Genomic DNA, 23,154 nt, shown 5'->3' on the forward strand with positions numbered 1-23,154 from the left:
GCCATACAAACTTAAAAATGCAATAAGGTAATTTGAAGCAGTGTCGTTTTTCAGTAGGTAGAAACCGTATAGAAATTGGTGAGATAACAATGTATTTTTGTAGAGTGCGCTACAAGACGTCCCCCCAAAAAGTTCGCGTCCCAGCAGTCAATAAAAATAGGCTCAACTGTTTCTGGTAATTTGCACAACAAACAGTTTAATGTCAAAAAGACAGAAATACATTTTTCATCGTGCCAGGTTTTAGAAGGAAGCACAGAACAGTGCAACTTAAAAGAATAATGTTCTGGCTCCCGGAAAAACGCTGACCCCTTTTACGTGGCACAGTACATATGAGCTGGACTATCACTGAACACGATTTGATAGATCGGCGTTGGAAAAAAAAAACATCCACAAGGTTCCTCGAAATTTTTTGTTTGGTCACAGTCGCCAGATGTTTTCTAGAAAACCTAACCACCACAAAGTTAAAAGCATCAACAACCTTTATTAAATAGCCTACTAACATCCTGGGTTAATCCACACACTCTACCGATGACGCCACAAAAATTGGAAGGAAGCCACCCAGTTTGTTCTGGATCATTCCGCGAAGAAAGAAGGTCTCATGGTCTCTTAAAAAAGAAATATTGACACCAGCAGGCGGAAGAATACGTGCGGTAGACTGATGCCTCCTGCTGGGATGCGACGAAAGAGGTTGTCCCAACGCATAGGCTCCCAGGTGTATTTCCAGACAGCAACGGCAAATACGCGGTGGAATTTCTAAATGTTACACCTTGCGCAATTCATAACCTGCAAGACGTACCAAAGCTTGGCCACGAGAAACAGGTTGCAGATGGTCGACCTAGTGAAGATCGACACATCCCGGTGGGCCCAGCGCTTCGCGCGCATTTGCAGGTCTATCGTCACTCCCGACCAGAAAGTAGTGCTGTCTTTGAAGTGCTCTAACGGCACTCTGAGGTGTTTGCACGGTGTGCAACCCCATTAAATTACTTCAAATTCGCTGTGAGTTGTGGCCCAGGAACTATGCCAGAACCGACAGCACTTTTCCAAGCTCACTGCCGGCCCTGTGGCTGCGTAGTACCTGCGCAGCCACAGGTTCGTCCGGGTTGTCAGCCAAGCTCAGCTCGTACCAATGCTTAGCTTCTCCTCCAAGGAAGAGGGGTATATATTCAATCCGATATTTTTGTGAGGTGTAGAGGTTTTTCTCACAGGAAAACTCGTAGAAAGCGATCCAACCTTCTGGACTGGTGCATGGCCCGTCGAAAAGGTCTGGCTTCAAGATATCAAACCTTGGCTTTTTGTTTTCGACGCTGAGCATTTGACATTCAAGCTTGAATAATGAGGTCTTTTTGCGCAACTTTTTGTTGATCTGAATCCCTTGCAAAACCGCTGCAGCATTAGAAATCAGTGAAGCTTGTGGCACCATAATATATGTAGCAGCTATGTATTCCAATTCAAGCTTGTCGACACAGCAATCTGTATGTTGATCTTGACAGATCCCTTTTCTGTCAGCTCCTCAAAGGAAATTGCACGCACGTTTCTGCAGGTTGACTTCAATGTGCTCAAGAGAAGTGACGCTTTTTTGCAGCCCCACGAGCTATTTGAACTTTAACTTGATAGCAGTTGAAAACCACCCAACCGAGGTGCCGAGTAACGAAACAGGGTTCCCACATGTTGTGGATCCTCTGGGCAGGGCCAAAATATTTGCAACGTTACAAAGAATACTCGGGAGGTGCTTGTTACCATGTTGATCTCTCATTATTGTCTCTTTCCTTATCTCCCGCCGCCCCCCCCCCCCCCCCCCCCCCCCCCTTAGAAGTTTTTCGGCTGAGTCTTCTCACATGTTGGTCTTCAACAAGATGCGTCCTAGAACTTCAATAAAAAAATGAATCACGACAGGATACGCATGCTGGGGTCGACTGCCGTGGCATCGCGTCTTAAGTACATCTATTTTCTGCTACACTTCAAACTTAGATTAGATCATACGCATCAGCACATGAGTGGGTGATTCATTTCAAAGTAAAATTACCTCGTACATTGCGCTAATAATTGAGGAGCTACGAAACACTGTCCAATGTTTGGTTTTTTCGTTTAGAAAGAAAGGTGACGCCTTACGGAAAGGTCCATTTGTGTCGCAGATGTTTAAGCGTGAGCGGAAGGTAACTATAACGCTTTTTTGGACGCGAAAAGAAAAATATTTTTTATGTCAGTGTGATTTAATCTCTTCCTGATCATTCCCCTATCACACGAAGAAATCAACTAAAGTATATTTTCTAACTCTGACGCTATCTGGTAAGGTTAAAAATCGCGACGAAGGCATATGATATACTGAGACAGGCCCCATGTCAACAGGCAGCAGAAAATATATTTAGACACACAAAATAATGACCAAACACAGCATAATTTTGTTTGTCTTCCTAATGTCGTTTTTTTTTTGTTTTGCGTCTGGTAATCGGTTTTATGCTCTTGAACGGGTTCAGTCTACCGCACACGTACTTGACAACACAGAAGCCAGAAAAAAAAGTTTTAATTGAAACGTGGACATTTCCCAAATTTTGTTTACTTTTACCTTCACTGACCGTTTGGGAACGGAAGGGCGTCTCTTTCAGGCGACCGGCCTCAAATAAGTGCTATTCGCCTTCCACCGTGCTTTGGCTGCGCATGTACGCTCGAAGTTCCCGAGATACCTTGGTGCTATGGAAACTAAGAACCTCGCGCTAAAAGCTAGTGGGACAACCGAAGAATCTCCCTAACGTTCTTATCTTGGCGGTGACTCTAGGGAGATGATGTCGGAAATGGGACAACTGAATGGCCTTTCAGCAGTTCTCATTCTGCCAGTGACGGTTCGTCGGCCTTGTTACAGGGCATCCGGGCTTTTCACGGAAGACGACGTCACGCTCGCTTGGAATCCCTTAACTCACGTCTCCGGGTTCATGGTGGGCGTCGTGAACATGTGCCTGGGGGCAAAGATAGTAATCACCGAACCTTCCATCTCGTGCAAAGACCTTTTGGAGACTCTGGCTAAACATCAAGTAAGAAAACCTCGCTCGAGCACACATAACGCTGTTGGGAATACAACGGTGCATCGAGTGTAATTTTTTTTTTGTCATATACTGTAAAACCCTTTATGTTCGCGAGCCCTCAATTTTCGCGAATTTCGCGAATTGAAGAATTCACGAAATTTAAGGGCGCGCGAAAATTTCGGTCCTTAAGGTTTTCAATGCAGGCGCCTGGAATTCGCGAAATTTAGTGGTCGCGATTATGTCATCTGTGACCGATTCGCGAAAAATAGGGGCCGCGAAAATAAAGGGTTTTACAGTATTGTTTTTCTATGTTTTTTCGCACTTTTGTATGATCTGTGTAAGTATCATGCGCTTTTATTGACTTGTGTGCACCGAAGTCGGGGGCTGGGGTACACGTAATAAAGGTTATTCCTCCTAGTTAGGTGGTAAGCCCCTCACGCCTTGTGTTTAATCGAAGTACCGACGATCCGACAATCATTGTTGTGGTACCGCGCAAAACACGTGCTCCGAGCAAGAGTTTCGCCGCAATTCGCTGTGCCGCCATTGGCTTCCAAGGGGCTACATAGGACCGGGGCATCATGCTTTGGCGTATTTCGCGCTACTTGCATGACAAACACTAATACTAAAAGGGGCTTTAGGACTTACAGTCACTCAAACCAGTATATTTTTTTATGAAGAAAACAAAAACAATTAAGACAGCAAAAATATAAATAAAATAACGAAAGACTTTGCACAAGGAAACGCTGCAAGCGTTTAGTTTTTTTTTTCTTTTGAAAAAACTAGCGCAAGCACTTGAAAAGCGAAATATTGCAGACACATTTTTTTTTGCTCTCTTACAATTGAATGTTACGGGTGTTCCGATGGTTTTGTTTTAACTCGACTGATTTCAGTACAGATAACACAAAAAATAACGTCTTTAAATATTAAAATTAGAGGTCTTATACGCTCTCGAATATGGCTTGTTCCAAAGCATAACTGCTGTTTGTATTCCTACCACATGTTTGTGTCACACTCCGTAAACGCGCAAGTAGATCTGTTCTTTAGACCTAACGTATGTGTTTGTTTGGCAATTTAATGCCCTAAAATCACCAAAAAGGAAATGTATACCTTGACCTTGATATTATTTGGTCGGAGTCTCGCTATTTTGCGCTTAAATGGCCAAAGAAGTGCCAGAGTTAGACTTCGCTGGTTGTTCTTTTGTTGTCATCTGAGAAATTTTTGGCTGTTTCCAAATGAGTGAGATAGTTAGGCTTCACTGGCGGGCGTTTGGTTGGTACTTGACTTTCTTGGCTCATGACTGGCACCTTAGAAATTTTGTGGCAAACAAAAAATAAATATACAAAAGGCCCCTCCCCCCCCCCAAAAAAAAAAGAAGAAAAATAAAGCTCTTTTGTAGTAACTAACTACTCAGAGAAAAACAATATTGTGTTCCAGTTAAGCCCTCAGACTTGCAAAACTTAGGACAAGTTAGACGTTTCTCTAGTGTGCTACCTGGGTACATGGTCATCGACATGAACCAACTAGCCCCAACCAAAGTTCTACTGGCTACATGCACTGCTAAAATAAGCTTTCTATCCCGTATTTTTTTGCATCAGCGTATTTGAATTTTGCGTTCTATAACAAGGGGTAGAATTTACGTGCAAAAAATTAAATACAAATATGACTAGACTGGACAATGACAAGTTCAAGGGGACAGTGAAACACCCCCTTTTACTTTACAGGTATCCGTAACGCTAGGCTTTCCTGATCGGCTGCGTGAGGTTGTCAACGAAGCGAAAATGAACAACTATCCTGCTGCGAGTCTTAAAAAGATCGCGGTCGCAGGGACTGCGATATCTGATTCACTTCGAACGGAGATATGCAAGTTCTTCAACGTTAAATCGTTCGTCAACTTCTATGGCATGACTGAAACAAATGGATTTGTGAGCTGCACTCCTGTCGGACAAATCAGCATGGGCAGCGTCGGCTTTCCTTGCGCTGGCACAAAAGCCAAAGTACGTATATATAAATATAGGGTGTCCCAAGTCACCAGGCTCGATCTAAAAAGCATTGTACAAATCGACTTCTGCACGTAGAAATCTAAACTTTTCGTCAAAGCTGCATTTCACAGGTCGTTTTTTTTTGGTTGTAAAATTAAGAAACGTAGGTCCCTTTCTATAAAAAAGTAGGGCCTAGAAACGTGCCGAGGTCAACGACGGGCGGCGACGCAGACCACTTAGTCGAGTTGCGGTGTGTGTTTGGCGCGGGTATTGATAGATGGCGTCGGGTGCAGCACCGGACTCCGAAGGTGTAGCCGACCGGCGAAAGAAAGCGGACGACACGCTGACGAAATCCGTTGGCAGCAAATGCGCCGTCGTTAAGCAAAAGCGTTTATTTTAGTTTCAGTTTTGGTTTTATTGTGCGTATTTATTTTTAAAGCAATGGTTTATTACAAAAAGATTATGTCCATTTTAATAAACCACGGTGGTCGCGAACAGTGTCGATAAAGAGGTAGCGCCATTTATCAATACGCGCGCCAAACACACTCCGCAACTCGACTTCGTCGTGTGTGTCGCCGCCCTCCATTGACCCTGGCAAGTTTATTCGCCCTATATTTTACAGAAAGAGAGCTACACTTTCTAATTATACAAGAAAAAACTGACTGGTGAAATACACCTTTGACGAAAAGTTTAGATTGGTACATGCAGACGTCGATTTTTATGGTCCATTTTAGATTGAGCCTGGTGACTTGGGACACCCTATATATTCTATATTGCTTCATAATTTCAGATCATCCGTATTCTTTTCTAAGTTGAATTTAGCTGTCAGGCTGAGAGTTTTTATGTGTCAAATCGTATTCTGCTGCGGTACAAATATGAATACATTGATATATTGATGTGGTGACCGGCAAACGGTCTAAAAAGATCACGTCGTAAAAATATTGCAAAAGAAGGTAGCGGGTGCCTGGGAGGGAAAAAAAACCTTGTTTTTTATATCGCAAAAAACAACAAAGAACACCACAGACACGCACACACACGCACACACACACACACAAACACACAAACACAGTGTCGAAAGGGGAATTTCCGTCGGAGCATGGCGGCTGAAAAAAGGTTCCAAAGTTTTACAACTTAGAATTATTTCATTTAAAATTTATAGGAGACTTTAGGAAATTTTCAATAACAAAACGTGGCCTGTTTTTTTGCGAGTGGCGCTTTTTATTTTGCTCGTATTTGCGGGCTCCGTTAGCTGTAAATGATTTAATTGAAATGTATACGCGTTCATAACTTTTGATTCAGCTTCAGTCGGTCCTGAAACTTTGGTACCTCTTCTCAACCTTCAGTGCTACGTGCGGGCGAAGACTGCGCGTCGGGTGATTCGCAGTTTAAATTTGCGTTATAAAATACACAGTTACATTTTTCTTACAAATACCCGGCAGTTCGAAAGTGCTGAATTCCTTGATTGTCCGTATAAAAATGAACAAACACGAGAAAATATACGCCTCAATATACTCTAGTGATGTCTTCGTCCATCTCGCTGCTTTTGATCAGGGGTCTCAAACTAACTTCTGTGTAAGGGGCCAGATAGTAGAGACCTAAAAGAACGAGTAGCAGTCCCCCGGGGGAGGGGGGGGGGGGCCTATTTTATACTTTGGTACACAAATATACTAAGAAATAGCAATGGTATTTCACGTTGCACAGCAGCGACTGTCCCAGTGACACAATAAAAATTTCGTTGACAACGAACTTGTGCTTTCTGATTTTTGTAAATACACCGTTTCGCCATTTTTAGCTTTCATCTGCATATACTACGACTATGTCGGGCCTCACCTGATGTTATAAGAAGATTTGAAAAGCACCGTCCTTTGCCCTGTGGCACAACTCATTAGGCTGAACAGGCATAGGAAAAAAGATATCCGCGTATGGCAGTTTTTGCTTTCCTCACGATTTTTATAGAAGCATCATAAGAAAATACTTTAATTTTAAAAGTATTGCCTAACAGCTAGATTCCCGAAGTCATAGTTCTATTTTTTGCCAGTTGCTCCTCCTGAGCAAGAATTCGTGCCGCCAAAGTGCCTCCTTGAGCAAGGAGTTTCGCACTAGAAGCCTAGTAGTGGTATTGCCATTCCTGTTGATTTAGACGAAACAGGCTGAGAAGGAAACATTTGGACGAAGCAATACTCCGTCCAAAGAACAAGAACAACAAAATAGTAAAATGGGTGAACACGATATATAAACAGAGCTCTTTTTCCACTGGAAATGATTCTGCGACATAAAAATAATACTCATTGCACATGCGGCGTTCAAGGCATGGGGACGGAGGCTCCTCAGCCGCGAGATGCTTGCGAGCAGCGTCCAGGATAGTCGCAATTGTGTGTTTGAGACCCCTGCTTTAGATGGTCGATTCGAAAAACCTAACGGGCGCACTGTTTTTCATCGAGAAAGAATTTGCACTGACCCGCACACCGAAGCAAATAAAAAAGTAATCTTAAACGTCATTACTCTTAAGCGATTGATGTATGAGTGATCGAGAAGTGATTGGTATATAACTTACCTGGATGTTCTTCAAAAATTCTTCGTTTTTATAATACATAATTTTTTGATGCCAATCATCGGCACTGATTGGCTGAATTCGCTGAGCCGCTGGTTTGCATGAAATGCCGAAAATGCCGGATGAAGTTCAAAGGGGCATTCTATCCGGATTGACTGCAGGACGGAAAAATAATGCCGGGTGGCGCGCCGCTCTTCCGGATTGGACCACTAGCCTATTTCGGGAGCCAATACAAGTTTCAGAGAAAAGGGAATTGTGTTTTTGTGTCCGTATAAATAAACTACGCATCGTAGAAAGCTCAAATTTTGTGAAATGTGAAGCTAGCAGTTGAGATAGAACACGAACGATAGAGAACAAGAGAACAAGGAAATTTATCTACTAGGTGTTTTAAGGAGCGGCCAGGCTCTTTAAACCGACCGCAAAATTCGGTTTCTTAACCTGTCGCGCTACAACTTTGTGCAGTGTTGCCAAAAGATGGTGCTTTCTTTTGTAAAATTAGCAAAGAGCGAACTTTCCTGAGGAAAAAGTAAAGAAAGAAAAAGGCGTAGCTCCTATGGAAACGCAGCGAAGACACCGGTCTTCAAACAATGCGCCCTATGGTTTGAAGACCGTATGGCTTCGCTGCGTTTTTTATAGGAGCTAAGCCTTTTTCCTTCTTTACGTTTTCCTCAGGTAAGTTCGGTCTTTGCAAATTTTACAAAAGAAAGCACCATCTGTGGGCAAGGCCGCACAAAGTTGTAGCGCGATAGGTTAAGAAACCGAATTTTGCGGTCGATTTAAAGAGCCTGGCCGCTCCTTGAAACTGCCAGTACAAGCCGAAGTCCACCTAAGCCTATTATCGTCAAAATTTCAACTGATATTGCGTACGCTTGTTGGATTTATATAAGTGAAAAACACTTTCATCAAGAAAGAAAATACTTTTTCTTCTTTCTGACGAGTTAGTGTCACTAAATTACATGCTACAGGGGCCCACAATTTTAGTTTTGACTACATTAGGCTTAGGCGGACGTCGGCTCAAAAAGAAATTTAACTTTTTTTCGGTAGTCTTTTGTTCCAGGTAACGTCATGTTCTCAAACTTTAGCGTTCTGTTCTAACCCCTAGCGTCACCGTTTCACGGAGTCTAAGGTTTCTGCGATGCGTACGTAGTTATTTACACGGGCCGAAAAACACGGTTCTTATTTCTTGAGAGCTCCCTGTACATTTTTCGAAACGAATCGCGTTCTGAACAGGCTAGAAGTGAACCTGGATAGCACCAAGCGGTTCCATGACGAAATATAGCAAAATTTGGCGCAGGGCACGTGGAGCTTTCTTGGCTTCTTTTCGTTCTAGAATTTCGCGTAAAATTATTATTTTCTTTGGAGATGAGATATGTTGACATGTTCATTAACTTTGGAAGAAATTCAATAAAGAGGTCTTCCCTGATATTTTGTTTCTCGCCCGAGTGTTAGGCTTTTTTTTATCAAACATTAACTAGTAAAATTTTCTAAAAAGTCGACTTCAAATGTGTCTGATTTCTCGCTTCAACATTTTGAGATGTCACTTCGTTGTTCACAACGAGTGCACGTAGTTAATTACGTCGTTAGTATTTTATGATTCGCCATATATTATTAAAAACACATGCAGTTTTTAGTCTGGAATATCCCGATGGCTTCAAAGAGAAAACTGAAAGATCTTCTGTAGCTCCTTCATACTTTTAATAAGTGCTTACCTAAAGAAATAGTCAGAATGTTCGCTTTTACGATCTAGATAATAGACCTCGTCAGCGGAGATCCTCTCGGCCCCAACGAAAAAGGCGAACTGGTGGTTCAGAGTGGAAATCTCATGAAGGGCTACTACGGTCATCCGGAAGACACTCGAGAAGTCTTGGGCACTGATGGCTGGTTTCGTACCGGTGAGATTGTTGACGTATTCCACATTATTCTCGTGTGAAATGAATGGCTTGTCCTAAGGCAGTCGTTTCTCAGATATTAGTGCGTGTTAATGTGTGTGCTTGAGTGAATCACCCTCTTTTAGCCCTGTGTTAGGGAGTGGTGTATTCCCTGACTTTCCTTATAATTTTAATTTTTTTTTCTAGTGCATGCGTTTGTCATTTTTAGATGCTCGGAGGATATAGGAATGACATTATTTGTTCTAATTTTTTCTTAACCATTTTACTAGGCGGCATATTAGTTCAACTGAAACGTTTTGAAATTTCGAGAAAGGTTAAAAATAGTGACAGATTTATTGTGAAGTTATCGTGAGGGCTATGTTTTTTTTTATAATATACCTTGGCCTTGGCAAAATAAAGTGTCCAATTTTTTATGTTAGTTTGAATCGTTTAAAAGGGAAGAGAAGTAGTACTTGAGCAAGAGAAAGAAGTATGGGTAACAATGCTTAGAGAAGCAAAATTAAAGCGACCTTAGAAATTCAAGAAAACAAGAGGCACAAAACTATGAACTTGAACAAAACATATGATGAGAATTGCTGAATAAAAATAATGGCGAATCGCTAGACAATTGGGTACCATACGGGAAATGTTCCAACATCACAAAAGTTTAGCGATACTCTGAGTTTCCAGACGTTCGCAGCGCTCTTCATCAGGTAGTTTAACGCGTATCATATGCATATGTACACTTGACAGTTTTTTCCCTAGAACGACGCGATACTACCACTATTCGGGCAGATAAACCTGACGATCGTCCAACGCCTTCCATACACTTGAGCTTCTCTACCTCAGTGCGCACAGGTGGTGTAGCTCCTCCTCGCCTTCATCATCCCTCCTCGCCTACCCCTCTGGTCACATGACCCCCCGTTAACCAGTGAGCATCGAGCGCTTCACTCCTCCTCTTCTAATCGTCAACCAATCAGTATCGAGCATCGCGGCCATGCTTTTGTCCAGGCTTTACTTTCGGGCCCCACGAAATGCCGAAAGCATAGTCAAAGATCTTTTAACGCTAGAAGAAGTGAAGTAAACTACGAGGTATGAACAAGTTCGTTTTGCAGTCGGGCATCTTTTTTTTCCATCTCGTGTGCATTAATAATACAGACGCTCTTTAAGCAAAATATATAATGACCAACTGATCAAAAATAGTCTTGGGAAAAACAAGTGAAACAATGATAATTAAAAAAAAAACTTGGAAAGAACGACGGCGCCTAATAACGAAAAACAAGACTTGAACCCATAAGATATTATATGCCGCTGAGAACGTCCAGTTTTCAATTCTATGCTTGAGTCGAGACAGTGCCATCGTATTTCTATAGTGTTATTCAGGCATTGATCAAAAGCCGGCGCTAGAGGACAAGCATGGTCTGCGTTTGAATTTCACCAATAAAATGTTTTTATACCCAGAATTATGTGCAAAATCGATAGACACGAAACGGGTAAAGTTGTTAAATTTTCTAACAATAAACGACCTGACTCTCATGTACTTTGTTTGCAGGAGATATTGGCTACTATGATGATGATGGACATATCTACATTATAGATCGGCTCAAACAGATGATTAAATGCATGGGAAACGTAGTGACTCCTGCTGAGCTGGAAGATATCCTGACCTCGCACGAGGCGGTTGTAGAAGCCGCAGTGGTCGGCATACCGAGTTCGAAGTACGGGGAAGCTCCGACAGCTTGCGTTGTTGTCAGCGAATCCAAGGAATGGCACTTGGAAAGTCTGGAACGAGAGCTGAGAGAGCTCGTAGCAGGTAAAGTATCAAGGTTATTTGTGTAGCTGATTCATCCGATATGTGCTTCTTCATAAGTCGCAAATTTTTGTCGAGCTGAAAGCGTTGGTTTTAGCTTGCCTGGTTAAAAATGCTATATTTCCGAATTGAAACATAACCATTCGATGAATAAATTGTAACTAAAACAACAACAACAAAAAAAAAAAAGCTGTTATGAACTATAGTGCGAAAGTAATATTCACGAAAAATGTTTCCCATAAACCAAAGCAAGGTACATCAAATTCTACACGTGATTGTCGGCCTCTTTTGCATAAATACATAACAAATATTAGTTAGAAAGGCGGGTTATGATAATCAAATTTCTATTTCTGGATATAATTTATCATAATAAAGAAACAGCTACAAAAAAGAACAAAACAGGACATCGATAGGAACGTTTGCTACAGGACAACAGCTGTACTAGCAACTGATCTTTGCTACTTGAAAATAAAAGAAAAACAAGGAAGGAAAGGCATAACAACGTTACTATCAGGAAGAAAGACAAAGAAGGAAACGCATGACAACATTGTGTGCACACAACAAATGCCCTACGCGTGGCCCTTATAGTTGAGGGGGGTTAGTTCACACTATTTGTGCCACTCATGGTGGGTTGTAAAAATATATATTTCTTCGTCAGAAAGAGCCACCGATGGCTCGCTGAAAGATTTTGCCCCTAGGGACGAAGTAAAGATGCAGGGCGTTTTGTTGTGTGGGCACCAATGTAATCTGATGGTAGAGTGTTATGTGTTTCATTTTCCTTTTTTAATTTTCATGTCATGAAGTTCAGTTGCGACTACAGCTATTGTCACGTCGCAAGCGCTCCTTTCGTGGTGCTCGTTTTTTTCCAGTGACAGCTATTAATGGCCTTCTCGGGGGAATTGCGTGGACCTACTTCGCCAAAACTTCCGGTGGCGTCATCAGCTACGTCACCAATTCCATGATCGTTCCCAGGTTACCGTGCCGCAGCCACTAAATTAATACAAAAAAAAAAAAAAAAGGTCCGAGGACACATAAGCACTTGTTATGAGTCGTGAATGCGAAATCATTCCGCCTGTGACGTATTGCTTCCGCCTCGCATTGTCGAGGGGCCTTGTCCTCTTGCCGCCTGAGACGCTTTGAATCGTGATTCGCTTGCACATACCGACGGCCGAGACGCGCGCTCTCGTGAAGTGGCCGCACCACGCCGAGCTCTGCTGTGCAGCCCCTCCGGAGACTGCCCGTGCGGGCACTGCTGGCTAGGCGGCCACCCGCGCCCTCTCACTGGCAGCCGGGCCGCTGCGCCGCCATGGAGAGGGCTTCTCTGGTGGCGTTCCTAGGAACTCCGCCGCGTGAGGGCCAGTGAGTGTACTGTTGGGCTAAGAGCGTCGAAGAGAAAGAAGAGGGATTATAAATAAACATGGCGTTCTGACAAGCAGCAGCCGGGAGCTCTGAGTTAGTCGAAGCACAGATGGTGTCAAAAGTTCAGGACTCCGAGCCTGAACAGGAACGGGGAGCGATGGCAACCGCAAAATCGTTCCAGTGCCAGCCACCCGAGGAATTCGACTTTACAAGCCCAGATGAATTACCTCATTGGAAGCGGCGATTCGAATCCGCATAATTAGCGGCCTCTCCACGAAGCCTGAGCCAGAACAGGTGAACGCTCTGATCTACTTTATGGGTGATAAGGCAGACGATGTCCTCATGTCATTGAACCTTAACGCAGAAAAGATGGCAAAGCACAACAAAGTACTTTTAGCATTCGAACGGTACTTCGTTGTCCGTCAAAACATTATTAATGAAAGATCAAAATTTCACAGGAGAAGCCAGCAAGAGAGTGAAGGCATTGAAGAATTCATCACTGACCTCCATAGCCTTGCCAAGACTTGCGATTTTGGAGTTCTACCCGAGGAAGTGATTCGAGATAGCATCGCCGTCGGTGTTTGCAACCACCAGCTGCCGGAGAAGATGCAACTAGACCCGGACTTGGTACTCGGGAAGGCTAAGAACCTGGCTCGACAGTCAGAGGCTGTCAAGAAACAGCAAGTTACTCATCGCACTCCACATGAAGAAAAGGTTGAAAAGGTAGTAATGCCTCTTGAAAATAAGGGAGATCAAAGAAAAGCAAGAAAAGGGAAAGACGACACCGTCTCATTCCAGATTACAAACGAACGAAAAAGTTTTTCGAAATGTGGCTACGGGTTGCATCAGAAAGTCAAGTGCCCCGCACGTAAAGCTGCTTGCAACAAATGCAGAAAATTCGGACACTATGCGCATGTTTGCAGAAGCCCTGTCACACTAGAGGAAGTAACGACTGCCTACACATCATTCCTCGGCACTGTGTCAACTTCAGAGGAAGACTGGTGGAAGGTCATGGTCGACGTCCGAGATGTGTCCATAACAATGAAGGTTTACACGGATGCTGACGTCACCGTGGTCCTTGACAGGACATACAGAGACGTTTTTAGGAATGTTTCTCTACTGAGCCCCAAGAAGGTCCTAAAGGGTTTAAGTCAGAAGGCCCTGACTGTTCTTGGTGTCATGAACGAGACACTTAACAAAAGAGACAAGAGTTTTAGAACAAATCTTTATATTGTAGAAGCATTGGAACAGCCGCTGCTCTCGAGAGATGCAAGCGAACAACTAGGCATTGTTCAACATCTTGACCAAGTTGAGTTCCTGAAGAGTAGTACAGTCGACCCAAAAAGAGAATATACTAACTAGTTTCTGGACTGGACCACATCAAGATACCGTACACGATCAAACTGAGGCCTAACGCTGAGCCTTTGGCACCGATGACACCTCGAAGGGAAGATTTTCCGGTCTTGGTAAGACCAAAACAAAACTTGAAGAGATGATTAAAATGGAAATTATTGAGCCCATTGAAGAGCTGACTGAGCAATTCTATGGCATGGTGATCGTTCGAAAAACCAACGGAGAAATCGGAATATGTGTAGACTTGACCGAACCGAACAAATTCATCGAGCGGGAAGCTCAACCCCTTTCAGTAGGAGAACAAGTTCTTGGGCAGCTTGCTGGAGCAAGACACTTTTCGGAAGTCGACGCGAACTCCGGATTTTGGCAGTTCGAACTTGCTGCAGAGTCTCAAGATCTGACGACTTTCATTACACCCTTCGGAAGGTTAAAGTTCAAGAGACTGCCTTTTGGAATATCATCGGCTCCAAAAGTATTCCAAAATATGATGCAGACATGTACAAGTTACTAAAAAAAGTAATCAAGTTAAGTTACTGAGTGTTACCTCAAAAGTAATTTGAGCAGAGTAGAAGTTACTCAGATAGAAAGTAATTAAGTAAATTACTAACGACCGTGACAAAGTACCGAGTTACTTTTGACGTTAATTTTTTATGTTTTAGTAACAAGAAAGTACACAAAGGTTTCGATCTGTTAGCGAGATTGTGCTATCCAAATATAAAGCGACTTGTGTTTTCACACAAATGCTTTAATAGCTGGTTCTGCTTTTATGTGATTAATTGTTTCGTACTTTATGTTTTCTGGTCAATGACGTACTCCGGGTGTATCATTTATGCTTTGAGGTTTAGCTCTGCCTGAGCTTGATTTTACAGACAATGTTCAATTTTTTTACAGTGTTGCGTAAAGTACATACAAAAAGTACTTGAGGTAAAGTACAAATTCAGTTCGAGGTTATGTACTTCAAGTACCGTAAGTACACAGGAAGAAATGTACGTGAAGTAAAGTACTATAAATACAACATACTTTTAAAGTTAAGTAGAAATAATTTTTAACGCAACCTTTCATGATGCCCTTTCATACCTTGTTTTTTAAACTTTATCTTAACTGGTATGCATTGCTCTAGGTGTAATCGGAGGAGCATCAGTTTTTTTCGGAAATGGTGGCAAATATTGGATAAAGTCAACTCGCCACAGAGTAGTTGCTTTACTTTCTCTGACGAACTATTTAAAACAATACACTTATAAGGTACATAGTTGTATCGGTCTTATAGCCGCCTTTAGTTCACTCAGAGAAATGACCAGATGACGTCTCGAAAGACAGTAGTGCGTTTTCACATGACGATACGCCATTTTTTGTTACCAAGTTTGGGGAATGTGTTTTGAAACGGGAGTTTTACTTTCTGCAGAAATTACCAGAAAAATATTTTAGTAAAGTACATGTATATGCTCAGAGAATGTACTTCAAATAAAGTACAAGTTTTCTAATTCTACATGAAATAGTACTTTGAATACCATATCCTTAAAGTACTTCCCAATTCAGCTTGTTTTTGTTTAGACATAGGGGGGGGGGGGGGGTATTAAGCTTTTAGAACGATCTTCGAATCTTGGAAGACCTGCATATGCTGCGTTTTTGGAGGAAAGGCAACGCAAAGGAGGTTACCTTTACGTTGCCCTTTAGCACGCGATCCCTCAAGTACGGCACAAACTACGGGAGCACCAGATGGGCTTCAGAGCGGGCTCTGTATTTCGTTGCCTTCTTAGAGTAAAACTGAAGTGTCTACACCTCCTGTAGTGGGCGGGAGTTTCTACGTTGAAGAGAAGCGGGGACAAACCCTTTCTTTAAGTACGTCAAGTCTCCTTGAGCCTCGGGAAACAAAAAAATGCGTCTTCGGCGCAAATCCCGCATTCACTGGACCTCACTTGTGACGTGTCTATCCACTCCTTGCGCCTCGTAGCAGGGTTGTTTCAGTGAAGGGGGGGGGGGGGGGGAGGGGGCTCGTAAATATTTTAGAGGGTTTTGGACCCTCCAAACAACTCCCACCCCCTGGCTACACCACATGCCTTCCCTTTTTTGCAAATATCAGCGGATCGTCCAACATCTTATCCATTTTTGTGCAGGAATGTTTGTTTACCAAAAAGCCTACCACTAAAATTTAAAAGTAATTTGGAATTTGAGTAGAAGTCACTCGGAAAAAAGTAATTAAAGTAAACTACTAATTGCCGTAATAAAATGTAATCAAAAATTACTAAACTACTCAGAAAATTAGTTAAACTACAGTGACTTGAATAGAGTAGTTGAACTACGTATAAGTCTGCCCTCAGCAAAGTTTGGTTTCGTTTTTTATTTTTTTTTAAATATGAGCTAGTGAGCGCGAAAAGAATCGTTTTCTGTTCTTCGTTCTATAGGTAACACAGATTAACTCCCGAAATTACTTAGTAAAGTTAGAAAACTGTTGCACCGCCTTTTAAACGATCCATTAAATGATTTTCCAGCTTTTTCGAAGTGAAGACCCCGATTAATCTTTAATGTTCATGGAACCCGGAGCAGGAATCTGTTTTCGTTTCATAGCCTCAAATTTAACACACGGAAAAAGGATGAAAACTCACGTCTGCTTTTCTCTTCAACTCGACCGGAGTCGGTCACCAACATCGGAAATCGCGCGGCCGTGACGTAGAGTATGCCTTTCTACCGAAAACGGAAGTTCTCCCAGCCGTGCGAGGGAGCCGCGTCAGTGGAGCGTCGCGTTGCGTCGAAACGACGTTTTTGCGTCGACTTTTCGACGGCGGGACGTTTAAAACGACTTCATCTACTGAGCTTTCCATGAACGCCGATTGCTCGGTAAGAGTAGCTGGTCCGTGACGCTTGTGAAATCAACGCGATGGCTGTGGATGCGTCGCAGCTGAGTGAAGTGCAGCTTAAAATGTTTCGATATATTGAAGATATGGGCTTGTTCCGTACGCCGGTACGCCCAAGCGACAAAACGAGAACTCGTCCGACGAAGGCTGTAGCAGTTCGGCGCCGGAACCGGCCGCGGAGAAGAGGCGTTTACTCAGTACCGAATGGTAGGTTCACTTTGCGGCTGTGAACACAACGCAAGAAACCAATATAAGGTCCTGATGGAATTCCTCGTGGAGAAACCTCTCGTATTCTCGTTGATGCTGCGCCTTATGCAAGCGGATATTGAACTCGGTAATTTCTGTCGAGGGTATTAATCAACGATTTCATGGTTTGCGAGCAGGCTACTCGTATCCAATACGGAAGCTAAATTCAACTGACGTGAGAGGAAACAAGGGGGAACACTGTGGATGTTGCGGTTGCTTTGCTAGGCGGCGCAAACTACCGCCCACTACACAAGTTTCGCCACAACTCATTTATTAATCCACCCATTCATACACTCAGCTTCGTTGCGAGCGTTCGAGGGCAGAGTGTAAGATATCGTCCGATATTATTTCTCAAAATTTCATGCCACAAATTAGAATCTAGCCTTCCTAATCTCGCGTGCTAGTTTTCTTCTGATCCCATGAACGATATGCATTCAGTAAAATTCTCTCAAAAATCGTGTCATGGTCACGTGGTGCGATCTAGCTTCTGCGAAGCTGGTCAGCCCAACTTCCTGCAGACTTTCTTTTTTTTTTTGCCGCACGAGCAACGTCGGAACTGTGAAATTGAAAGTAAAAGTGCACCACATGAATCAGGGCTCAAAAATATGTGCATTGGCAATCGGCCAGTCAGTCTGCAGTCTGGCGCCGCTACCACCTGCCACGCGCGTGGGAGTGCGAACTTGTTCGCCCTCAACCAAGAAGACCGCTTAGCTAAAGGTACATTTAGGATCGTGTGAATGGGGTGTCAAGGCTGGTTCACACTAAAGTCACTGAATCTAGGGAAAGCAGTGCAAAGCTCCCTGTATTGTGCCGTTTTGGACCACAGAATGAGCAGAGTCTTCTGGATGCCTCAATTCTTGGTAAGCCGATTTGAATTCGCGGCGAGATGTAGCTTTATAAAGTCATTTGTTTCATACAGAGTTTTGTTTTGCCGACACACCGGCTAAACAAGTACACGTGTACATCGTACATATCGACGGTGCTTGGTCGCGTTAAAAAATGTTCTTCCTCTTTTGAAATACGAGAGAAAAGCAATACAATTACAAGAAATCTATGGAAATAAGCATGGCTCGAAAGTTTATTGCAACCACAGCGCCAACGTCACTTATATTGAAAGGACCTATTTCAGTAGGATGGCGCCAATTGGCGATTTTGGCTAAAGCCCCTCTATCCTGGGAAAAGTGGCGCCGTTCATTGTTGTGGAAATGTTCGAGACACGCGCCCCGCGCCACTTCTGGGAAGAACATGGCGTCTGAAATCTAGCTCAGTGCTGCACTGTGCCGCCATGATCTTCCCAAGGGCTGCACGTTGCACGTGCCCCGTGCATCGAACCACCTTGCGCTACTTTCGAAAGATGAAGGGGCTTTAATTTTGGCGTGATTGGTTCATAACGACCCTTCCGACGCTTTGAAGATTAGAAAGGATCAAAATAGCGATTGCCATAGCAACGGAGACAGATGAGCCAATCGCCTTACGCAGTTCCGGTTGCTTGCATGTTGATATTTGTTTATGCATTGCGAGCAGGCAGAGAAGGCAATGACGCTACTTTCCCAGCATCCAGTGACTTCAGTTCACACAGCGCCGTTCTTTTCAACGTTTTTCCGTGCCTTGAATGTCGCGTGTAGTCCTTGAACTGGATGTCACGCTTTATTCGAAGCACAGATGTCTCCGTGACGTTCATGGTAAGCCGACGTAAGCTTTTGTAACATAACGCAAAGTAAGGAGTCGATGCTGTGTGAACCGCCCTTAAAGGAGCTGTGCAACAATTTCAGGGCTTTGCTTAAATAATTGTGGAATTGTTGATGCCTGACACTTCTGCAGTGAACTACAGAAAACAGAATTTGCCTGGATACCCTATTTTTTTATGTAAAAAAATGAAAAGATCCAGGTTTTTGCCGCCTCTCAACTCGTGCATCGTCTTCCGGGTCACGTGCACAGTGACGTCACTTGAGTATGCGCGGAGTTCCGGAAAAGTTCTCTCTTTAGAGCCATGAGCGAGCAGCGAGAACTCATCCGCTCACGACCGCGTGACCACCCGTCCTTGCCCGTCCGGCGCTGTCCCCCTCCCTCTCCGGTTTCTGGCGGCTGTTCGCGGTTTTGTGGACCTAGGATAGATGGCGCCACTAAAACTCTGTATAGTAAAAGTTTTGTCGATGATACCAGGGTTTTGACGCATTTATATATATGTTGGAACGACAAGATTTATAAAAAAGTTACCTTTTATCGAGCAGGTATTCGCACAACTTGCTATCTTTCTTACAACTACCCAAGTGACGTCACACCGCTTGTTTCTCATGGCCGCCGCTCGTGGCTACAGGTCGGGAAATATTCCAAGTTTTGTTTCGCTATTACGCGGCGGAATCACAACATTCCGATGAAAGGAGGTGTGATTTCTGCCATTTGTGACACAGTGAACGATATCAAAAGCAGAAAATTGCAATTCTTTCAACGTTAAAATCGTTGCACAGCGCGACAATTTTTGTACTTTGCCCGAGCACCGCTTGGAACGAACCATTGGCGTTTACGACGCATAAAGTACGGGGGTTCCTTTTTGTCCCCACGCAATAAACGTCGAAGAAAACAATTGAAGAAAAACGCGCAGCGTTCACTCCCTCAACTCGTAGACAGAACAGGCGTCCACGTGACCTGGAGCCGATTATATGCCGCCAGCGTTGATCCTGGCCACGCGCTGGGGTCGGCAAAGCACAAGACTCGCGTTGAGTTCCGGACATAGTTAGGGTTCGGCTATTGTCGTCATTGCCGCGATTGGACACGAGCGACTACCCGAAAGCTTCTCGAGCTATTAATTACCATGAATCCAAATAAAGTGTTCACGCAATACTCAGGTTAAATCTATAAGCCGCATTCCAATATTGTTACACTGGGGGACTGTGCCGACACTGCGACCCCCCACGCTACGTCATCAAGTTTTGCGAAGGAGAGACTGAAAGAAAACGCTGACTTTAATCCTTGAAATTACACAGCAAGAAAGAGGTTTCTTGTTCAATGGTGTTGCGTGCGAGTATACCTTCGTCCCACTAGTGCCAGTAAACTCGTGTAACTTGAAAAACATTCCAACTGAATATATTTACACCACCCCTTTAAGGCTATATAAGAGAAATGACTATAATGTTAAAGTAACAAAACCACCATCCTCTTTCCGAAGGTAGTCATATGCTAAAATACACCTCAACCAATAAACTAGAAGATTAAATGCTATTTCAGCCGCATTTCGCTATTTTTAATGTGGTTAAACAATCGTTTTTAATTTCAGTCGCGTTCACTAAACTTTTTCCTTTCCTTCAAGTACGGGAAACACTCAAGCTTTTTAAATTGTTATTTCTATGCTTTTATAGTTTTAAACGCACCAGTGCAAGGCTGAAACAACCAAGATCACAGGACGGAGAACGTATTTAGCGAATGGATGCACATATATGGTAGCAACATTCGTCAAAAACGTCTTTAGCAGTATAGAATTTCACCTGTTCGTGATGGTAAGGCGTTCGTGTGTTGTTCGCAGGTCAAACATCGCTCCACAAGCATCTGTACGGAGGCGTTGTCTTCATGAAGTCTTTGCCAAAATCAGACTCCGGAAAGATACTGAGACAGGAGCTCAAGTCAAGGATAGTGGCTGGAACTTTGTAACAGTCAGAGTGTCAAACCGACAGTTTTATCAGCTTGGTTCTGGTCAAGTTTTACGGGTTTCGGTTCAGTTCCGAGGTTCAGCTCCGGAGAGCTACAAAAAAGGTTCAAATTAGTTCAAAAACGTTCGAACCGGTTTGAACCGCTAAAGTTTTAATATATTTATCAGAGCTGGCAGTAATGTAATTACTGTAATGAAATTGCTGTAATTTAATTACTTGTTCCAGTAATTAGTAATGTAATTCATTACTTTTTGTAGCAGGTAATTTAGTAATGTAATGAATTACTCCAACGACGGTAATTGTAATTAAATTACCTAATTACTTTTTCGCACCAGGCATATTTTTTTGTCCACAATACACAAGAGCGCTTTTCTTTTTATTTTACATTTTCTTTTTCCTCTACACCTTTCCAAAAAACGCTCTTCGGCCGCCGCTATGTTGCTGATGCTAATGCGGCTGGTGCGACTCTCACGCCCGCTATCAGCTAGACATTTTCTGCCACTCTCTTGAACTGTGAAAACCCGCTTAGCGCGATTCTCTACCTATGTTTTGCGGTTTTGCATTCGACGTTTTCTGGCCCCTCTTGAAAGTTTCCGCGTACATTTTCTGATGCATGCTGCATACCCTCTCTGTGTTATCTTCCACTGTGAGAAATAGGGCTGGTAAGTGCCTGCCATTCGAGCTTTTCTGCTCGACATTCTCGGGAAACGAAGGAGGGGAAGTAGGTCGAACTAAGGCCCCTGGTGGAACGGCCTCGACGCGATTTTGCGAACAATGACAATAGTTCTCCCCCCGCCCAGAGATAATCCGCGTAGGGTCCTCAGTCATCTTCAAAATAGTTGTCCGGGTTGGGGTGGGAAACGGATCAGTCGCGTGTGTTCTTCTGTCCATCGGCAAATATGCAACAGAGAGTTCTAGCTGTGTGCCATGAACTGTGTAAATAATGTAAATAAAGTTATCTGTAAAAGGAAGTTATCAATACCTCCTTTATATTTGAAAGTATACAAAAGTAATGCGAAAGTAATGTCATTACTTTTAAAAGTAATTTGTAATGGTAATTAATTACTTTCTGGCTGTGGTAATTTGTAATGTAATTTAATTACATTTCAGCAATATTCAGCAAAGTAATTAGTAATGTAATTTAATTACAAAATATGAGTAATTTGGCCAGCTCTGATATTTATACATCCTTTTGTCACCACGCCCTACTTCCGGCGACAAACGTGTAGTGCTTATCGTTTGTACAATTCACTTTTAATTTCAAGCAACAAAAAAAGAAAGCGCATTATTTTAGTTAGAAGCTGCAGTCTAAGAAATACTTGTTTAATATTATAAACGTTGTGTTTGAGCAACGAAACTTTCCGTTGTTTACCTCAGTCACATGTTTTATCTGAATCAAAAGATTCGTAAAATGAGGTCAGTCAACTAGTATACTGTCAGTAATTCGTACAATGTAGTTTCGGTCTTCAAATATGAATCACAGTTCGGGTCTTAATATAAATATGTTATACGGTGCATAAAAACATGGGAGGCGCATGTCTTCGCCATTTTTATTATAAAACATATTTCATAAAGGTGTTTCACAATATACTATATGCTGACGATTCACATTAAAACCATAAATACTTGTGGCAAGTTCATTTGATTGCAGATAAGCGTGTGCGTGGAACCATTTGGACGGGTTGTTTGTGTGTTTATTATCCTGTTTATTTCGTGTTTTGTGCACAAATAAACTTTCAGTTGCTAGTTAGCGCCGTGTCTGTCGTTACCTCTTCTTCTCGTCCCTTGTTTATTTTCGCGCTGTTCTTTCATGATGTCAAACCAACCCTCCCCCCCCCCCCCCCAACTTTATGCGTTGTTGCACTTCTTTTCTTGTATATCGGGCTCTTTTCTGTGTTCATCAAGTAAAACCTATCAGGACGCGTTCTACATCAACGCCAATGACACAGCGACCTGTGTCAATGGCCTTGAGAGCAGAGTATCCGTCACTACGGATACTCTGCTCGGAAAGGTATTCCCCCTTCTCACGTGGCCGTTCTTTTCGGCTTGGTGGCCACATCGGCTGGACATCCCAAGCGTGTGTGCAAAATTTTACGGTCTGAATCATAGAGGCAGGCCAAACTTCTTAAGGATTGTCTGAGGGTCTTGTGCTACCGGACATTGAAGGACGAACACGTGGCTGAGAGGAAACTTCGATCGTGCCTGAAGGAGGAGACGCAGGTCACCAAGTTTCTGTGGGAACGATTTCGCGCCTCGTATCCAAAGAAGCAGGAAGTTCCGCGGGATGTCAAGGGCAATGTGGTGTTCCTGAGAGGGGGCGTCTGCTACGCCAGATGTCATGAAGATCTTGAATAAGGAATCTAAGTTTGCCACTGAGCCAGCAGTCATGCTGTCAGAAATGCTCGTCCTTGTACGTCAGATATCTGACAAAAGGACAGTGGATAACAGGGACCGAAGCCTATAGGACTGTGTAGA

The 23,154-nt window shown here is 43.1% G+C and overlaps 1 protein-coding gene across 1 annotated transcript in view; it reads left to right on the forward strand.

The window, feature by feature from the left end:
* The window catches only part of LOC115312773 (4-coumarate--CoA ligase 1-like), a 28,271-nt gene extending 7,591 nt beyond the window's left edge, over positions 1-20,680 (forward strand). The window contains exons 4-8 of the mRNA XM_042291541.1: positions 2,858-3,026; positions 4,739-5,011; positions 9,295-9,439; positions 10,968-11,228; positions 20,556-20,680. Of these exons, the coding sequence (XP_042147475.1) occupies positions 2,858-3,026; positions 4,739-5,011; positions 9,295-9,439; positions 10,968-11,228; positions 20,556-20,680 (973 nt within the window). The remainder of the gene's footprint in view (positions 1-2,857; positions 3,027-4,738; positions 5,012-9,294; positions 9,440-10,967; positions 11,229-20,555) is intronic.
* Positions 20,681-23,154: the final 2,474 nt, after the last annotated feature.

The sequence above is a fragment of the Ixodes scapularis genome, unplaced genomic scaffold, assembly GCF_016920785.2.
Source record: "Ixodes scapularis isolate PalLabHiFi unplaced genomic scaffold, ASM1692078v2 PGA_scaffold2__306_contigs__length_199485367, whole genome shotgun sequence".
Lineage (NCBI taxonomy): Eukaryota > Metazoa > Arthropoda > Arachnida > Ixodida > Ixodidae > Ixodes > Ixodes scapularis.